The 19280-nt window shown below is 41.7% G+C and overlaps 2 protein-coding genes across 3 annotated transcripts in view; one reads left to right on the top strand and one right to left on the bottom strand.

Moving 5' to 3' along the window:
- Positions 1-3793, bottom strand: part of fryl (furry homolog, like) — a 107263-nt gene extending 103470 nt beyond the window's left edge. Inside the window, exon 1 of one of the 2 annotated variants that reach the window (XM_061824071.1) lies at positions 3534-3793. The gene's annotated coding sequence lies outside the window, so the exon portion shown is untranslated. Of the gene's footprint in view, positions 1-1024; positions 1044-3533 lie in introns of those variants that run through there. The other variant, XM_061824074.1, reaches the window with a different exon arrangement.
- Positions 3794-7259: 3466 nt separating this feature from the next.
- dcun1d4 (DCN1, defective in cullin neddylation 1, domain containing 4 (S. cerevisiae)) lies at positions 7260-19052 on the top strand. Its single transcript, XM_061824032.1, has 11 exons — positions 7260-7389; positions 8599-8669; positions 8754-8793; positions 9935-10022; positions 10971-11050; positions 11125-11195; positions 12057-12148; positions 12218-12326; positions 14116-14220; positions 15833-15935; positions 17942-19052. Exons 1-11 carry the CDS (start codon positions 7371-7373, stop codon positions 17995-17997), a joined length of 834 nt encoding a protein of 277 aa, XP_061680016.1. The 5' UTR covers positions 7260-7370; the 3' UTR covers positions 17998-19052.
- The last annotated feature ends 228 nt before the right edge of the window (positions 19053-19280 follow it).

The following is a 19280-nucleotide window of genomic DNA, read 5'->3' as shown; positions in this document are numbered from 1 at the left end:
TTTGCTAACACAAAAATGCTTGCAATATCTCAACATCATCATTTATGATGTGACATTTTGAAATGTTGGTACAGATTGGAACAAAAATCATGGAAGTTGATACACATGATTTACCTTCCCGAGCCACATAAAAATCATGTGGTGGGCCACATATGGTCACCGGGCCTTGAGTTTGACACCTGTGGTGTAAATCAAGGTACCACTCATTGCTATCAATGCAAAAATAGTAGGCGGTATAGTTTTTACATTTTATTGAATTAATCTACTGCAAAGTGGCATTTAAAAACAACGGGGACTACTAAAAAGCCGCCACCCTTGTTGAAACAGGTGATCGACATGCTGGGGGCTGGGGGGCACCAGAGCAGGTGCGAAAGGGCCTTCACCAGCCCAAATATTTGCTCAGTTCCTTGCGTCAACGCACTTTCCACAGTGCAACGCCACCGTCAGCGCAAGGTCGCCCATCAGAAGGGCGGATGAATAAAATGGCCGCACGGCCAAAAAAGATGTGAGCGCTTTGATTTCGCATGAGCATTTTAAGAGATTTTTTACGCTCCGCCTGAAATGCTGACTTGGCTGTTAATCTGCACGGTCCAGGCTTAAAGGAGAGCCGGGTTCTCACAGCCCGGACATTTCACAGGGCTCAACGTTTTCAACTACGTGTGTTTCAACGCCATTAATGTCTTACCAGATTAACGTAAACGCACAATGATTCAAAGCCATTTTCCCTCTGGTAACCACTGAAATGCAGTGAAACCTGCACACACAACAATCCCCTCTCCATTGCCGGGGTTCCGTTACCGACCAACGCTGCAATAAAACAAAATCTGCGATATAGAAATCCCCTTTAAATATACCCTATACTGTATTTGTTTCATACCGTATGTGGCCCATAATATTTTTGAAGGTCTTTAAGCATTTTTAAAAGAACGCGGACATTTAAATGCACATGACAGCCTGAGCGATGGATCACAAAATATTGGACAGAGAATATTTAAAAAAAATAAAGAATAAGTGTAAAACCTACAATTAAGCAGGATCAGGAAGTATGAACCGCAATGTAGCTCAGGTTTACTCTCATCACAAATTCATCCAAGTGGCATTTCTTTCGCCAGCCCCATCTCTGGCTCCTCTTTGAAAACAAAAAAATACATATATTCATGTCTATGTATTTTTGTGCTTTCTTTAAAACAGGATGGCATGAAAGCTCAGCTAATAGATTAAATAGAGCACAGGTGACAAACTCAAGGCCTTGGGGCCAGATCCGGTCCGCCGCATGATTTTATGTGGCCCGCGGAGGCAAATCACGTGTATCAACTTCCATGTTTTTTTTTGTTCAAATCTATACCAAAATTTCAAATTGTCGTATCATAAATGATAGCGTTAAGGTATTACAAGCGTTTTTGTGTTACCAAACAACAATAGTTGGAAAAACCCATTACCATTAATTTCTAATTGCAAAACTAGTTCATAAATTTCACGTGTAAATATGAGGCGGTTAAAGATTTTTATTGTTTCACAGCCATAACATACATACAATGTGGCCCGCGAGAAAAACGAGTTTGACACCCCTGAAGTAGAGTAATCCAATTTGCATTTTAAAGAACAAAATGTGAAGTGGAGACAATGTTGTTGACTTGCACTCGCTATCCTCACCGTCCCAACTGTAGTATCTGTGACTGTGAGCATCTGTGGCCTGACCTGGTGAGTGACGATGAAATCAGTGTCTGTCAGTGATGGCTGTAAGCAGTTTGTGTACGAATATGCTTGTTGCGTGATATATTTTTTAACTGTTTTTTTAAATATAGTGATTGAAAGCCCACCTCTGACTGTGTTTATACTTGACCAGTAGCGGGGCCATTACAACAATTCATTTTTTAGCTGTGGTAAGCTATAATAAATTAGCTAACATTTACATCTAGTTGTGTTAGCCAGTTCCTCTTTGCCAGAGGTGTCAAACTCAATTTTGACGCAGACCACATTGTAGTTACGCTTTCCCTCAGAATTATTTTATGACTGTGAAACCATAAATAAATAAATATCTTCAACCACCTCATTATATTTATATATGAAATTCCTGAACTCGTTTTGGAATCAGAAAGAAACGGTAATGGGTTTTTTCAACCATTGTTCATGTTTGGCAACAAAAAAAAAAAATGCTTATAATATCACAGTATTATCATTTATGATTTTAAAAAAATTGACATTTTAGTACAGATTTTCACAAGAATAATGCAAGTTGACACATGATTTGCCTTCTCGGGCCACATAAAATCATGTGGTGGGCCGGATCTGGCCCCCGGGCGTTGACTTTGACACCTGTGCTCTTTTTGTTGGTCATATTCCACTCTATATTTGTTTTTAAATGTAAATTGATCCCCAAACATTGGACATTCTCTGTGCAGAAATGTCATATAGTGCTCGAACGACTTCAGATAATATTCTTTCATTTGGTACCCTAGATATCAAAGTCGTGTAAGTATTAATTCAATATCAAAGTTATCGATAAATGCTGCACATTATTTTAGGCAGGTTATTTGATCCTATTAAAATCTACAGCAATATGATTAAGATGAATTTTCATACTTTACTGACATGTCAGTGAATGAGTTTAGGTATGGAAAGCTATTTTAGCATTTATTCATTTTCAAAGCATTTCCACATACTCACTATACTTAATATCCGTCTTAAGGCCGTACTAGTTTCCCAAAATTGGCACTAATACTGGAAAACAGTAGTAATAATTTAAGTAGAACCTGGAAGTTCTATGAGTGCGCAGAATTGAGTTTACTAGTGAGGACAAAGCACGTACTAGCAGATGGGCTTTGAGCTGGATATCAAGGCTATGGAATAAATGCTCAAATGACTTGACATAAACAAAAATAGACCGGACAAAACAAACAAAAGCTTCCTTAGGGCAACTGACACGAAGCATTAACGTCTCGGGTCAATCTCAACAGCATCCTGGGTGAAGATGTCGTGACTTAAAGACTCTAAAAAACACGCCATCTTTATTTTAAAAGAAAAAATGGAAAAGAGAAAATAAAAACAAGCTTGACCTGCTCCAAACATAAATGTGATGGTGGCCCCTATTATTTCTTTTAAGATATTCAACTTGCATTTTTTTTTGTAGTGTGTTGCCTTATTCTGAATCTATATAATATTAAAACGGTTGTGTCACTTTGACGACTTAAAGCAACATTACTCCCAGTAGCTTTTTTTTTAAGCTAGTGTATTGGGGCTAATTTAAAGAGAGATGCTAGTTAGCCACAACAACCAAGTTTGAAGTTGATGTTTTAGCACACCAGGAAAGCCTCAAATTCTAAAAGCCTGATCAAGGTGAACTAGTGCTGACGACGTGACACTTTTAACCACTCGTTCGGGTCGCTTTAAAGCTGCGTTTCAGCCCCCGAAAACGACAAAGTTAGCGTGCGGCAACGTTGCCGACCACATCAGGATGAGAGCGACCACCGCGTTCCGGAAGGTTTTTTTTTTTCCCCCCCTACATTTTACGACACAATAACGGCGTTACTTACAACTTTATTTATTCTCCTTCTCTGTTTTCTCCTTCTCTGTACGTCACTCCCCCCCCGTTATAGTTGCGCTATGCGGCTGGCTGGCTCGCAGTCTTCATTCGCCGGACAAGCTCCGACGTCCTGGCCCTCCTCCATTGGAAGGATTTGCGTAGTGGTGTGATTTTGGGTTTTTTTTTTTGTGTGTGTGTGTGTTTTTTTTCTTTTTTTCCCTACTCAATCTGGTTCGGTGCTGAAAGTGCTCACTCTGTCAGAACAGCCTGTGGCCGCTTCGCCCCGCCTTCCTCTGTTTTGATTGGCCCTCCTAAGTACGCCTACATCAATTCCCTCTCACCATAGGAGCAAATTATGTGTCAATCGACAAAAAGCGAACCGTTGATTGGACGGCATCGTGAGGGTGACATTCACGTGGACTTGCTCGATTTCTCTTTGATCGTACACCGGAAACACTCCGGAGGGGCGGGTATGGGGTTCGAAAGCATACAATAATTAATCAACGGCAAAAAAAATTTCCAGAACAGGAAGATACCCCGAACTACGTCACACAAGATAGAGTGGAAATTATCAATGAAATACCGGTAATGGTTTGCCATAGTTTCATAGAATAGAATAAAATACAACAAAATGAGAATATTAAATGATAATGAATTATACTAATATAAAATGTTTTTAATTTGTATAATTGTTATATATGTTATAATAATAATAATTTTATATTAATATAAGTCATCATTATTTTATATTCGCATTTTGTTGTATTTTATTCTATTTTATAAATTTGTTAATTATTTTCTACCCCTGTTACCACGAGGCATATTTTTGTGGTAAAATCTTCAAAATGTAAATAAATATGTACAAAGAAATGGTCAATGACCCCTGTGAGGATAAGTGGCTTAGAAAATGGATGGATGGATGGATGGATGAAAAATTTTAAATAAATCCATCCATTTGTTGCCTTTGATGTATTATATACTATGAAGATAATATATGGAATAAAATAAAATGCAAATAGTAATGTAAATAGTAATATATTTTTTTGAATTATTTTTAAAAGCTGTGAAACATTTTACGGTCCTGTCTCAACTTATAAACCATCGGATGAATCGAATAAAATTAACAGATTTTAAAAAATCATTCGTTTCAATGCATAATACGAAAATGATTTATGAAAATGATTTTTTTTATTTCTATACACCACTAACCAGGACAACGGTATAGTACAATGAAACAAATGCATTAAATATGACGTTATTCAGAGAGAAAAGTAGTGTACAACACTGCTCTCTAGAGGCGTTTTAGTGCATGTACTTTTTAAATGTAACGTCCATCCATCCATTTTATTTGCCGCTTATCCTTAGAAGGGTCGCGAGGAGTGATGGAGCCTATTCAAGCTGTCAACGGGCAGGAGGCGGGCGGGGTACACCCTGAACTGGTTGCCAGCCAATCGCAGGGCACACGGAGACAAACAGCCGCACTCACAATCACACCTACGGGCAATTTAGAGTGTCCAATTAATGTTGCATGTCTTTGGGATGTGGGAGGAAACCTAAGTGCCCACCCGGAGAAAAGCCACACAGGCACGGGGAGAACATGCAAACTCCACACAGGCGGGATTTGAACCGAGGGCAATGCGCTAACCGGTTGCCCCACCGTGCTGCCCTGGAAATCTAAACATTCAATATTGTTGTTTTTCCTTAAAATATCAATTCCTTCAATCATTCATTTCACAAGTAATTGGTTATTTTATTACTTATAAAAACTAAAACATTACTAAAAGAATTTCTGCACCTACATTTATAGATTGGTGGGAGGGGGGGGGGCTTTTTTTCAGCAGTGACAACAGATTGTCATTTTCATCTGTTACAATAAGGGAAAGTTGATTTAAAATATGAGTGACCTGAGTTCCAAGCGCAGTAATTGAATGAATTCAACTTGTAAGTCAAGGCGTCACCGTATTGCCTACCAGCAAACAGTGTGGTGCATACTGTATATAATAACTGTAGTATACACTATTACGTAATACTACACTGTGCCCCCATATGGTGATGTTTCCAGAGGCCTCCCTGCAAAGGAATGTAAACACGAGCTCGGATGCAGTCTTGACGGACGAGTCGGGCCCCGGCGCTTTTGTGGCGGTTCTGCTTGCACAATTCACTGATTTGTGATATATATTTTTGCCTTTTTTGTTATGCTTACCTCTGTACCAGAAGTTATGCTCTCGGCATTCTTTCCACACGTTCCTCACGTCTTCCCCGTGGACGTCACTAGAGGGACACAGACCGAGACGATAACGGTCGGGGTCAGAAGGTCGCCCCGAGCAACCGGATAAGTAGCCCGTCCTACCTAAAAATAGCTCACCCGTGGAACATTGTCATTTCCTAATATTGTTGTAGAAGTGATCATATGATAATTTGCAGTTTATGTTCCCGAAATTACGATTGATAATTGTTGGGAACACTCGAAATTGCACCTCGGTGTGATTGTGAGTGCGGGTGTTTGTCTCCATCTGCCCTGCGATTAACTGGCAACCGCCTCCTGCCCGTTGACATCTGGGATAGGCTCCAGCACTCCTGCGACCCTCGTGAGGATAAGCGGCAAAGAAAATGGATGGATGGATTACACTCTGCCTTCTGTGGCCAAGGCATGCACAGCAGGAGAGCGCAATGTCCATTGAATTGAAGCAAAAAGCATGCCATAAAACAGTTCAATATTTTACATTCTATTGAATTATCATTTTCTGTAAAATATTATAAAATATAAACATAAAAAGGCGGCAACAGTGGATCAGGACGAAAGGGTTGGCCTCACAGTTCAGAGGTCCTGGGTTCAATCCTGGACTGGCCTGTGTAGAGTTTGTGTGTTCTCCTCATGCCTGTGTGGGTTTACCCCAGGCACTCCGGTTTCCTCCCACATCCCAAAAATATGCAACATTAATTGGACACTCTAAATTGCCCCTCGGTGTGATTGTGAGTGCAGCTGTTTGTCTTGATGTGCCCTGCGATTGGCTAGCAACCAGTTCAGGGTGTGCCCCGCCTCCTACCCGTTGGCAGCTGGGAAAGGCTCCAGCACTCCCAGTGACCCTCATGAGGATAAGCATCAAATGAAAATGGATGGATGGATGGACATTAATCCACGACATAACAGAATGATAGAATGGTGAACAAAAAGTTTTTCAATACTGTACTAAATAATTGTAGCAATAGATAATAAAACTATACATTAAAATTGCATCAATTATGTCAATGTTTAATTTTTTTTACATTTGGAAAAGTATAACTCGCTGTTTTCACTCTTTTAACGACATAGCTCGAGCAGCCAATTGAAAGGGAGGACAGGGTTAGTATGTAAAATATATAAATATACAATTTATGCAATATATTACCAAGTTTTATCACAAAATCTTTTTTTAATGTAACAACCACATTAATCATAAACTGGATCAATTATTGACCAATCACGTGAGCGCGTGGGAGGGCTCCTGACCGAATTTTTGTTGACGAGACAGCTTCCGGAGCCAATCGAGTGGGAGCGCAGGCGGAAGTGGAACGGAGCCGGTTTCAATGGGCTTCAATCATATTTCTATTAACAAACCTTGACCAATGAACTATGACAACGGAGTACGCCTATTCAGGATGAGTGACCAATCACGTTGAAGCAAGGGCGGAGTCACTGCCGACGCTATTGACTAGGCGGCTGTAGTGCCCAATCGAACGGGAGCACAGACGAAAGTCACACGGTCCCGGCACCAATCGTGAACCGAAGGGCGTGGCCTGACGTCGACCTGCTCCGCCCATTGGCCGGTCTGCGGACTTCTCACAGACAGTTGTATGTTTCATAAAGATGCACTCTGATGCTGCCAGTAAGTAGAAGCCTCTACTGGCTCTTTGGGTCAAATTACGACCGCTTAAGCGGAGCAGAGCACATTCCGAACATGATTAGAAAGACGCTCGACTCGACGGCATTTGTGTGTTTCGCCAGTTCCGCAGGGTTGGATGTATTCAGTGCTATATTTTGTGTTGGTCTCTTTGTATTTGCCAGTGCGACAACAAAGGACGTGTACGGAGTCTAATTTGGCTGCCAATTCCGATTCGAAATTACACTTTTTTTGTTGGGTTAAGTTGTACAAATGCACATCCCTTGTCGACGGCCTCACTCGATTCCAGCCAGTTTTTTTTTTTTTTTTACCCCCGGAATTGCGAAGCTTTTACTTTCGTGCTTATCTCCCGGCGATGTGATATTTTCCCCGTATTATTGAGTCTTCAGTGACGGAGGAACGAGGTGTTCCGACTTGGGGGAGTTTAGTGGGCGACGTAACGAACGTGGAAATGGGTCAAATGTGTTTGTAGGTTATTAAGAGAGTGAAAATTGTGACGCAGTTGAGTTAACATCTTCCATTTGTCCGGCTCGGCGTGTCTAACTGTTTTTTTTAAAACCCGAATTAGCGCGTGTGCTTATTAGCACGTTTCCCTGTCTTATCTAAACAATATTGGCATTTCATTTATTTAAAAAAAAAAGGCTTGTAAATCAGTCGGAGTGAATGTTAGAGTGGTGGGGGGCACAAGGCTTTCAGAGAATCGCTGGTCTTGCTGAGGTTCCTGGGACTTGTAGTTCCCAAGGCTGTCATCGAGCAGCGACGGCATCGTGAATCACGGCAGAAACGGACTACAAATCCCAGGCGCGCGCGCCTTGCCCTGGCTACTTTGTAAACTCCGCGCAAGTTGCACTGCTATTTTCAGTAGCGCAAGCTAACGCTAGCCCTTTGCCGTGTCGCTTTTTTAACGACCACTTTCGAGGAACATTCGACGTTCGAGCCGGAAGCTAAATGAATACATTTCCGATTCACGTCAACAGCGCGACCCGTCGTTTCGTGCTCAAACATCACGCCGTGGCTCTCTAAAACTAAGCCGTGAATATCTATTGAAATGCTTGGCGTTAGCCGACGGCCGGGCTCGGGACTTTTGACGAGGCTGTGACGTCATCTTCGTGTCTCCTCGTACTTGATTTGACTTGCATGGCCACAGTTACTTCTAATAACCGCGCCTCGTGTCTTTATTATTTCTTTGGGTAGATTTTCATCTGAATTCTCACTTGACTACACTGGCCAACATCCATAAGATCCACCACACGTTGCACAGGCTGGTAAATGCATACGACAATATGTTGTGTTTGTTTCTCAAGCGTATCATTTTGTGGATTAAAAGCATTTGGCATCTGTTCTGGCAGAACCTCACAGAAGACGTTGGACAGCAGAGCCACACGTCAGGTGATTTTTTTTTTTTTTAATTTTATTTTTTCCAGTAATTTTTTTTCATGCAAATTGGGATGTAAACCATGCATTTTATTATGTATATTTTTTTCAATTTTACATCTAATAATTTTTTTAAAATTATTTTAAAGATCCTTGTAATCTATTTTGAGATTCAATTGCTAAAATAACATTCTTGAAAATGTGGCTTGTTTTTCTGTCAAATAATTCTGATTGCAAAGATTGTCTTAATCCCTATATGTGTTCTCCTTAATTTTTCATCTTTATTCTTAGGTTTCATTTTAAATCTTAAAACCATGTCTTCACGCATGTATTATTTTTTCCTCAATATACGATATTCCCCCAAAAATGAGAATTGGCAAATACCGCACAACTTAAAAATATCTCAAAATTGTTTTTTTTTTCTTAATTTTTACTCTTATTTTTTTTTTCAAATTTGCAAACTTTTTTTTTCTCAAAACAATTTAGGATTATCATTTTAAAATTAAAAAATACTTTTTTTTTAAAAAATGTGCTACCTTATGTTCAAACAATTCTTATGTATGACTTTCTTGAGAATAAAATTTTCTTCCCCCTTGAAAGTACCTCAAGTTATGGGTAGTCTCGTTTATTAAGGCTATTTTCCCTCCTCAAAGATACATTTTATTTTTCAGACGACAGAACGCACCGGTTAATAAGCCACCTCCAGCCGTGGCTCCGGAGGGGGGGGGGGGGGGGGGGCAGTGACCCACGTCCAGGCCAGGGAAATCTAGATCAGATTTTTGTATTTGTCGAAGGGGTTTATGGAGGCGTGGGTTGTCTGGTAACCTCACCTTTTTTGCCGTGGGTGACCCGACCATGGGTGTGAAACCCTAGAAAACAAACCCCCCCCCCCACCCCTCCCCCACATCCAACACCACAATAAGGTGACTGCTCAAGGAGGGGAGTCACATTTTGGGAAGCAAATAAAAAAAAAATTGGGAAAATAATGCATCGTGATGATGAAAAATGGAAAGGCAGAAAAAATATTCAAAGCCAATGCAATAATATTAGACAAACATAATAAGTGATCAATCAGAAAAAGATATTTATTTGACAAAAATATCAGAGAACAAACATTTGATCTTGTATTTTTATTTCAAATGATGTTTTTCTTTAGCTTGTTGCTCCAGAACCATGCCCCCGAGGAAAAAGAGGAGACCAACTGCCGGAGATGACATGTCAGCGAAGAAGAGTCGCCAGGACAGGTAGGGTTGTCTTTTTTTGGGGGGGAGGGAAGGGGGGGGGGTTCACAAGGTATACAAGTTTAAAACGAAAACAACTGCAAAAGATTGTTTGATTTGTTTGCATTTGGGGCCAATTCTCCCTCCCCCATGAGAAATAAAGAGAAATAGAAATATTCCCTTTAGGATGAAGCTCACTTTTATTCACTGGACCGGCATTTTCAGATGTAATGCAAAGGCTAAAAAGACATTTCCAAGATCATAAGTGGAAAAAATGGAGAAAGTATAATTTTTTTTTTTTTAACAGATTTTTGTTTTCCAAGAATAAAGTCAGTATTGCAAGAATGGAAAAAAAATCTTTCATTTTGGTAAAATATTTTCAATGAAAAAAATGTTTTGATACAGATAATCAAGTTGTATATTTTCTAGATTAGCTGGAATATTACGCAAATAGTGTCAAAATGTTTACTTAAGGGGGGGGGGCTTGAAAAAAATAAGACAAAAATAGTTGACACATTAGGGCACACGTGGCCCGGGGGCCAGATCTGGCCTGGTGCATAATTTTATGTGGCCCGCGAAGTTAAATCATGTCAACTTTGATGATTCTTGCTAAAATAGCGACAAAAAAATTCAAATTGTCATATCATAAATGAAAACATTGAGACATTGCGTGCCGTTTTGTGTTACCAAACATTAACAATAGTTGATCAACATGTTATCCTTGATTTCTGATTCTGAGGCTGGTTCATAAATTTGATGTGTAAATATGGTGAGGCCATTAAAGTTTTTTTTATGGTTTCAGTCATAACGGCCCTCGGAGGGAAACTAACTAGAATGTGGCCCACGGCAAAAATCAGTTTGACACCCCTGCATTAGGGGCAAAATGTAGAATTTTGGGACATATAACAAATTTTTTTCTGTTTTCCATTGAAGTTAGTCAATAACTTCCATCTGTCCCTTGTGCACGTTCAGAAAACTTGACTCGGCACTCATTCGCGAGGAGGAAACCTTTTCCAACAAGAGATGCTTGGAGTGGTTCTACGAGTATGCGGGTGAGCCTTCATGTCACTGTTTGAAATTGCACAACTGTTTCGCCCACCTGATGCGTCACGCTCGTCTCCGGTAGGCTGTGATGACGTGGTGGGACCTGAGGGCATGGAGAAGTTCTGTGAAGACATAGGAGTGGAACCCGAGAATGTAAGATGACTTGGGGGTGGGGGTGGGCTACCAATATTTGGCTGAAATATTTCCAAATAAGACGGTATTAGTCATCAAACACAAATTAGTGATAAACACGGAGGTACAAATATTTGAAAAAGTGTGTAATAAAACATTTTACCATAACTAAAAAGTCAAAATCTCTGTTTGAAAAAAAATAAGGGCAAAATACATAACTACAAAACACTATCCATCCATCCATTTTCTTTACCGCTTATCCTCACGAGGGTCGCGGGGAATGCTGGAGCCTATCCCAGCTGTCGACGGGCAGGAGGCGGGGTACACCTTGAACTGGTTGCCAGCCAATCGCAGGGCACATAGAAACAAACAACTATTTGCACTCACAATCACATATAGGGGAAATTTAGAGTGTTCAATTAATGTTGCATATTTTTGGGATGTGGGAGGAAACCGGAGTACCCGGAGGAAACCCACGCAGGCATGGGGAGGATATCCAAACTCCACACAGGCGGGGCCGGGATCGAACCCGGGTCCTCAGAACTGTGAGGCCAATGCTTTACCAGCAGAGCCAACGTGCCGCCTAAAAAAACATTATGTGTAATAAATACAAATGTACAAGGCAAAACTATGAACAAAGACACATCCCAAATTATAAATGGGTGTGCGCACTTGTGCAACCGTGCCAGTTTAGTTTTACCCCCCCTCCCTTTTTTTTTTTTTTTTCAATTGAGTTGTACAGATTATAGGTCACCTTAATTATGGAAAGTTTAGAAATTTATCTGCCTTTATTTAACGCCACAAAAAACAGGCATGAACTAGTTGTGTCGATTTTTTTTAGTAGCTGTCACAAGGGCCAAAATGGTGTTTTGTGTATTCCAGGTGGTGATGCTGGTGCTGGCGTGGAAGCTGGACGCTCAGAGCATGGGCTACTTCACGCTGCAGGAGTGGCTGAGGGGCATGGGGTCGCTGCAGTACGTTTGCAATCACACACCGACGCTGAGGTTCTTCCGTCGTCTGACTGGCTTCTGTGCCCTCTCCAGGTGCGACTCGACCGAAAGGCTGAGGAACTCGCTGGACTTCCTGAGGTCTGTCCTCAATGACAGCACCACCTTTAAGCTCATTTACAGATACGCCTTTGACTTTGCCAGGGTGAGTTTGCCAAAAGGTCTCCAGTATGTGTGTGTGTGTGTTTTAAGTTGAGGAATTTGCTGATATCTGGTGGCATCTATAGTGAATAGTACCGTCATTCCCGGCCTATAGAGCGCACCTGGTTATAAGCCTCACCCAGTACATTCGTAAAGGAAATACCATTTGGTACATACATACGCCGCAGCGGTGTAAAAGCTGAAAGTGTCCATATTGAAACATAAGATATTTACAAAAAAAAAGACGGTAAACAGAGAGTTTAATGCTAGCGCGGCGGTAACGCTAGCGTTGCGCTAACAGGGCCGGTTTAAAAAGAAAAAAAAAAAAAATTACTGGTAAAAAGCACTGACACACGCCAGAAACATAGCAGTAACACGCGAGCACAGTGCGAAACGCTAGCGCCGCACTAACGTGGCCGGTAAAAGTCACTGCCTCGGCACATATATTCCGGTCTCGCTCTTACCTTTTCCGCTAGAGTGCCCCCTTGCGGCCGTTAGAAAAAAAAAATGCAGAGATTAGCCGTATCACCGCATAAACCGCAGGGTTGAATGCGTGTGAAAAAAGTCACGGCTTGTGAGATGGAAATTACACTATTTTAATAAAGGTCATGGACCTTGGAGACCCAAGTGTTTATATACAAGCCATTGGAAAGTCCATCCATCCTTTTTCTTTGCCGCTTATCCTCATGAGGGTTGCAGGGTGTGCTGGAGCCTATCCCAGCTGTCAACGGGCAGGAGGCGGGGTACACCCTAAACTGGTCGCCAGCCAATCGCAGGGCACATCGAGACAAACAGCCACACTCAAAATCACACCTAGGGGAAATTTAGAGTGTCCAATTAATGTTGCATATTTTTGGGATGTGTGAGCAAATCGGAGTGCCCGGAGGAAACCCACGCAGGCATGAGGAGAACATGCCAACTCCACACCCATTAAAAAGTCATTTTACATAATAGATCCCCTTTAAGTGGCTCGGTAGAGCAATTAATTAAGACGTTGGCCTCACAGTTCTGAGGACCGGGTTTCAATTTCTGGCCCTGCCTTTGTGGAGTTTGCGTGCTCTCCCCGTGCCTGCGTGGGTTTTGTCCGGGCACTCCGGTTTTCTCCCGCATCCCAAAAATATGCAACATTAATTTGACACTCTAAATTGGCCCAAAGTGTGATTGTGAGTGCGGCTGTTGTCTGTCTCCATGGGCCCTGCGATTGGCCAGTCTAGGTTGTACCACCTGCCCGATGACTTCTGCAACCCTTGTGAGGATAATCGGCTAAGAAAATGGATGGATGGATGTACTATACTGTCCCTCTGTGGTCAAGGCATGCACAGCAAGGAGAGCACAATGTCTATTCAATCGAAGCAAAAAGCATGCCATAACACAGTTTAATATTTCACATTTTATTTAATTATGTCATTTCTGTGTGTTCCTACAAAGCACAGGTGTCAAACTCCAGGCCTGGGGGCCAGATCTGGCTCGCCCCATGATTTTTATGGTTCCCGCAAAGCCACATCTAAGTGTGTCAATTTCCATGATTCTTGTAAAAATCTGTAGCAAAATCTCAAATTGTCACATATCATAAATGATAAAGTTGAGATATTACAAGCATTTTTGTGTTATCAAATGTGAATAGTTGAAAAACACATTACCCTTGCTTTCTGATTCTAAAAACTAGTTCCGAAATTGATTATGTAAATATGATGAGATGAGGATCATAAAATGGATGGCTGTTGTTTTTTATGATTATTATTTTATGTATTTTTTTTTTCATTGATTTCATGATGTACCGTGTCTTTTGGCAGGAGAAGGATCAGAGGAGTTTGGATTTGAACACAGCCAAGTGTATGCTTGGGCTTCTGTTGGGAAAGACGTGGCCCCTCTTTCCGGTCTTTAATCAATTTCTCGAGGTACGGACCACCAGCTAGCCATTAAAACACTGGAAACTGTCTCCCCGCCCCAGAGTAAATAATAGGACTCCAAATTATCCGTTCTAGGGGGAAATTGTTCAGGCATTCTTAACGTTTGTAAAAAAAAAAAAAAGCAACAGTATTACGATATTGCTAAATGACAATCGTGAGCAATTTGATCATGGGAGTGGGACAAGTAACAACATAAGCTACACTTGCACAGTTTCAAGCGACAAAGCAACAATAAAAATCCAAAGGCATTATCGACAGAAAATCCCTAATTGTTAGACAAATAAAATAAATAAAAATACTAAAATGTTTTGTATTAATTGGACACTCTAAATTCCCCCTTGGTGTGATTGTGAGTGCGGCTGTTTGTCTGCATGTGCCCTGCGATTGGCTGGCAACCGGTTCAGGGTGTACCCCGCCTCCTGCCTGTTGACAGCCGGGATAGGCTCTGGCACTCCCCGCGACCCTCGTGAGGATAAGCGGCAAAGAAAATTGATGGATGGATGGATGGATTATACTGCCCTCTGTGGCCAAGGCGTGCACAGCAGGAGAGCACAATGTCCATTGAATTGACGCAAAAAGCATGCCATGTAACAGTTTAATATTTTACATTCCATTTATGTCATTTCTGTGTGTTCCTGTATAGTAAAATATTATAAAATATAAACATAAAAAGGCGGCACGGTGGAGCAGGTGGAAAGCGTTGGCCTCACAATTCTGAGGTCCTGGGTTCAATCCCGGACACACCTGTGTGGAGTTTGCATGTTCTCCCCGTGCCTGTGTGGGTTTCCTCCGGGTACTCCGGTTTCCTCTCACATCCCAAAAATATGCAACGCAAATTGCCCCAAGGTATGATTGTGAGTGTGGCTGTTCGTCTCGATGTGCGCTGCGATTGGCTGGCGACCAGTTTAGGGTGGTCATGCCCGTTGACAGCTGGGATAGGCTCCGGCACTCCCCGCGACCCTCGTGAGGATAAGCGGCAAAAGAAAATAGATGGGTGAAATGTTTTGATTACTAAAATAATCACCCAAAAATACAAATAATAAGTAATATATTTGCTGATAAATACCCAAAAGTTGGACAAAAACACCTTAGACAAAAATGTTAACTCCTTGCTACCAGAATCATATTTGAACATTCTCCAATATCATACAAATTTACAAGCGAGTTATGATGAAATGAATTAAAACCTCTCAACCTTTTGAAGAGGCCGTACGATCCCTTGGGAATGAAATTCGCAGTGCGACGTGCTCGCCTCGACCCATTTTTTTTATTGGTATTGATTTAATACGTTTGTGCATAAGAAGTCATTATATTGGCGTTTTCTTCCCATTAGCACTCGTAAAAATAATAATTATTGACCAGACTAGAGAAGCGACTTTCGTCACGTGTTTTGTGGGGACGCATTTTGGCACTGTTGGAATATTTTACGGTGCAAAACACCCTACCCCGATGAATCTTTGTGAGCGTAAAATACATTTTCAAAATGAACATTTGCCGTGTATTTATCTTCGTTTCTGTCGTCAATCTTGAGTAGGATGAACGGAATCGCTCAACCGCCTCTTTAGTCGTGACGCAATTCTGTTCATGTTTGGCTCCGCAGCAATCCAAGTATAAAGTGGTCAACAAAGACCAGTGGTGCAACGTGTTGGAGTTCAGCCGGACAATCAACTTGGACCTCAGCAACTACGACGAGGACGGAGCCTGTAAGTTGGCCTGCGTTAAACTCGACCACTAGGGGGCGTGACTAACTACGATATTCTGGTTTTTGCACTTTGCTGCTTTGTGGAACTTTATTTAAAAGAAGACCAACCATTTCATTTGCACTTTGGTAAATAAAAAGGGGAATTTTAATGTGTTTTCCGAAAACCTTAACAAACCGTTGATGTTGAACTCATGAATAGTCAAATGCTTGATGTCCAACTACCTTAAAAAAAATGACTAAAGTTTCTGAAAAGGACCGCATGGTGCTGTCCTAAAACAAATATACAAATTATTGATATGCCACTTTCCGTAAAAGCAGACAAACTATTGGCGTAGCATTTTCTAAAACCAGACAATTTGTTGTGCTTTCCTACAATATACTTGCTGAAACACATTAAAAGGTAGACAAGCTATTACGCTTTCTTCAATGAAAAACTGTTGCCGTAACTCTTTCTTAAAAAGAAGACAAACTATGATGTTCCACATTCATAAATAATGACAAACTATGGATGTTGTAAAGCAGACAAATGTATTTATCACATTGTACTGGATAAAATGACCAACTGATGATGTTTCACTTTACTGAAAATATTTACAGTGGAGAAAATAAGTATTTGAACACCCTGCTACATTGCTAGTTCTCCCACTTAGAAATCATGGAGGGGTCTGAAATTTTCATCGTAGTCCTCTGTGAGAGAGATAATCTAAAAAGAAAAATCCAGAAATCACAATGTATGATTTTTTTTTTTTTTTTTTTTTTTTAAACGATTTATTTGTGTGATACAGCTGCAAATAAGTATTTGAACACCTGTCTTATCAGCTAGAATTCTGACCCTCAAAGATCTGTTAGTCCGCCTTTAAAAGTCCAGCTCCACTCAATGTATGACCCCGAATCAGATAGACCTGTCCACCCCATACAAAACTTGTAACATGGCCAAGACCAAAGAGCTGTCCAAAAGACGCCAGAGACAAAATTGTACAATTCCAAACGGCTGGAAAGGGCTACGGAGAAATTTCCAAGCAGCTTGGTGGGGAAAAAAAGGTTCCACTGTTGGAGCAATCATTAGAAAATAGAAGAAGCTAAACATGACGATCAATCTCAATCGGAGTGGAGCCCAGTGCGAAATAAAACCTCGTGGGGTCTCAATGATCCTTAGAAAGGTGAGGAATCAGCCCAGGACTATACAAGAGGACTTGGTCAATGACCTGAAAAGAGCTGGGACCACCGTTTCCGAGGTGTCTGTTGGTAATACACTAAGAGGTCAATGGTTTGGCACGTCAAGGCCCGTCTTAAGTTTGCTAATGACCATTTGGATGATACAGAGGACTCATGGGAGAAAATTTTGGGGTCAGATGAGACCAGAATGGAACTTTTTGGTCATAATTCCACTAACCATGTTTGCAGGAAGACAAATGATGAGTTCCATCCCGAGAACACCGTCCCTACTGTGAAGCATGGGGGTGGTAGCATCATGCTTAGGGGGTGTTTTTCTGCACATGGGACAGGACGACTGCACTGTATTAAGGAGATGATGACCGCGGCCATGTATTGTGACCTCTTTGCCTCAGTCAGAGGATTGAAGATGGGTTGTCGTAAGGGTCTTTAACACATGACAATGACTGGAACCACACAGCCAAGAAAACCAAGAAGCATATGAAGGTTCTGGTGTGGCCTAGCCAGTCTCCCGACCTAAACCCAATAGAAAATCTTTGCAGGGCGCTGAAATTCCGTGTTTCTCAGCGACAGCCCAGAAACGTGTCTGATCCAGAGAAGATCTGAGTGGAGGAGTGGGCCAAAATCCCTTCTGAACCTGGTGAACAACTACAGGAAACATTTGACCTCTAATTGCAAACAAAGGCGACTGTATGTACAATATTAACGTTGGTTTTCTCAGGTGTTCAAATACTTATTTTCCTCACCGTATGACTCGTGTAGATTTGAGAACCTTGAGTCCCAGCCCAACTCTGTCACCGCCAACTAAAAATCTTCCTTTCCTTCTCCCACCAGGGCCAGTCTTGTTGGATGAGTTTGTGGAATGGTACAAGGAAAGACAGATGTCGTAGCTGCAACTGCAGCCAAATTCAAAAGCGAATATAAAAAAAAATAAAAAATACTGTGACGACCGCAACGATGGGAAATCTACAACGTGAAAACATATAAACAAAAAAAAAACAGCCATGGTTGGGGCAGGAGGGGTGGGGCCCGGGTGGGGGGGGGGTCGGCGAGTGGTGTGTTTACCAAATCCGGTTAAGGCTGGTGGGCTAACCGCGTTTAGCCGGCTCCCCCTTTACCACTTGGATCGAGTGGGAGAAACCAATGGGGTCAGTCTTAAAGGTGAGCACATTTAGATAATGGCAGGTTTCTGCTGCCTGTGCTGTTTACTTGATTAGTGCCAGTTCAATTTTTTTTTTGGGGGGGGGGTGATATCATTTTTTATTTTTATTTTTTAAGCACCAAACAAAACCGCATTGCTGCTAATTCCATTCGGGCGGGCCAGTGACCGCCCCCTCCCACCACTCTCAGCGTTTTTATTGGCCCCCTTCCCAGGCCAATGGACGCATCCACTTAGCTGTGCCTCGAACTTTGCCACACACACACACACCATGACGACAGATGTACACACGCGTAAAGGTTCGGCGCCCGTTCGCCGTCACGCCCGCTATCCCGGTTTTGTCTCCCGCGCGTGGCTCGGTCTTCCTTTTTAAGTCCCGATAGTTTTCAGGTAGCATCCTCACCCGCATCACACCACCCCAAGAGTGTTTGGACCGAGCATTTCTAGCGCCACCTACGGGAACGTGGGAGAGGTTGGAACTGTATTAGCGCTCTGCTGGTTTTTTCTTTTTTTGTCACGTACACATTTCTGTCTTTTTGGCTGTGCTGTGACGCGGACTCGTCCAAATTATTTTTAATATTTGCATGCAGCTCTCTCGACGGAGCCGTGTTTTTTTTTTTTTTTCTTTTTTTCTGTACAGGAATTTGTGCAAATGTTTTGTGCTTAGATTATTTGATATTCACCATCACGTCGTTATCGTTTTTGACTTCCTGACGGGAACTCATGATTGTGTTTATCATTATTGTTAAGATCTGGAGAAAATGAAAAAAAAAAACAACAAAACAACACACGTGTAACCTCATGGTGGAACGAGCGTTCACCCCTGCTTTGACGCCACACAACTAGCGTGTCGTATTCAGTTTATTTATTGGCAGTGCATCCGTCGACTCGCGCGCACGAACACACCACACCTCTTGTTTTCACTGTATATGAACTAATGACACGTGGGTATGTACAGATTTCATTCATGTTCTCGTATTCTTCGTGACAATGCAGGATGGTGAACGTGCTTGT

This window comes from Syngnathoides biaculeatus, chromosome 7, assembly GCF_019802595.1.
Source record: "Syngnathoides biaculeatus isolate LvHL_M chromosome 7, ASM1980259v1, whole genome shotgun sequence".
In the NCBI taxonomy this organism is placed as follows: Eukaryota; Metazoa; Chordata; class Actinopteri; order Syngnathiformes; family Syngnathidae; genus Syngnathoides; species Syngnathoides biaculeatus.
This window is presented reverse-complemented; position numbering and strand designations above follow the sequence as displayed.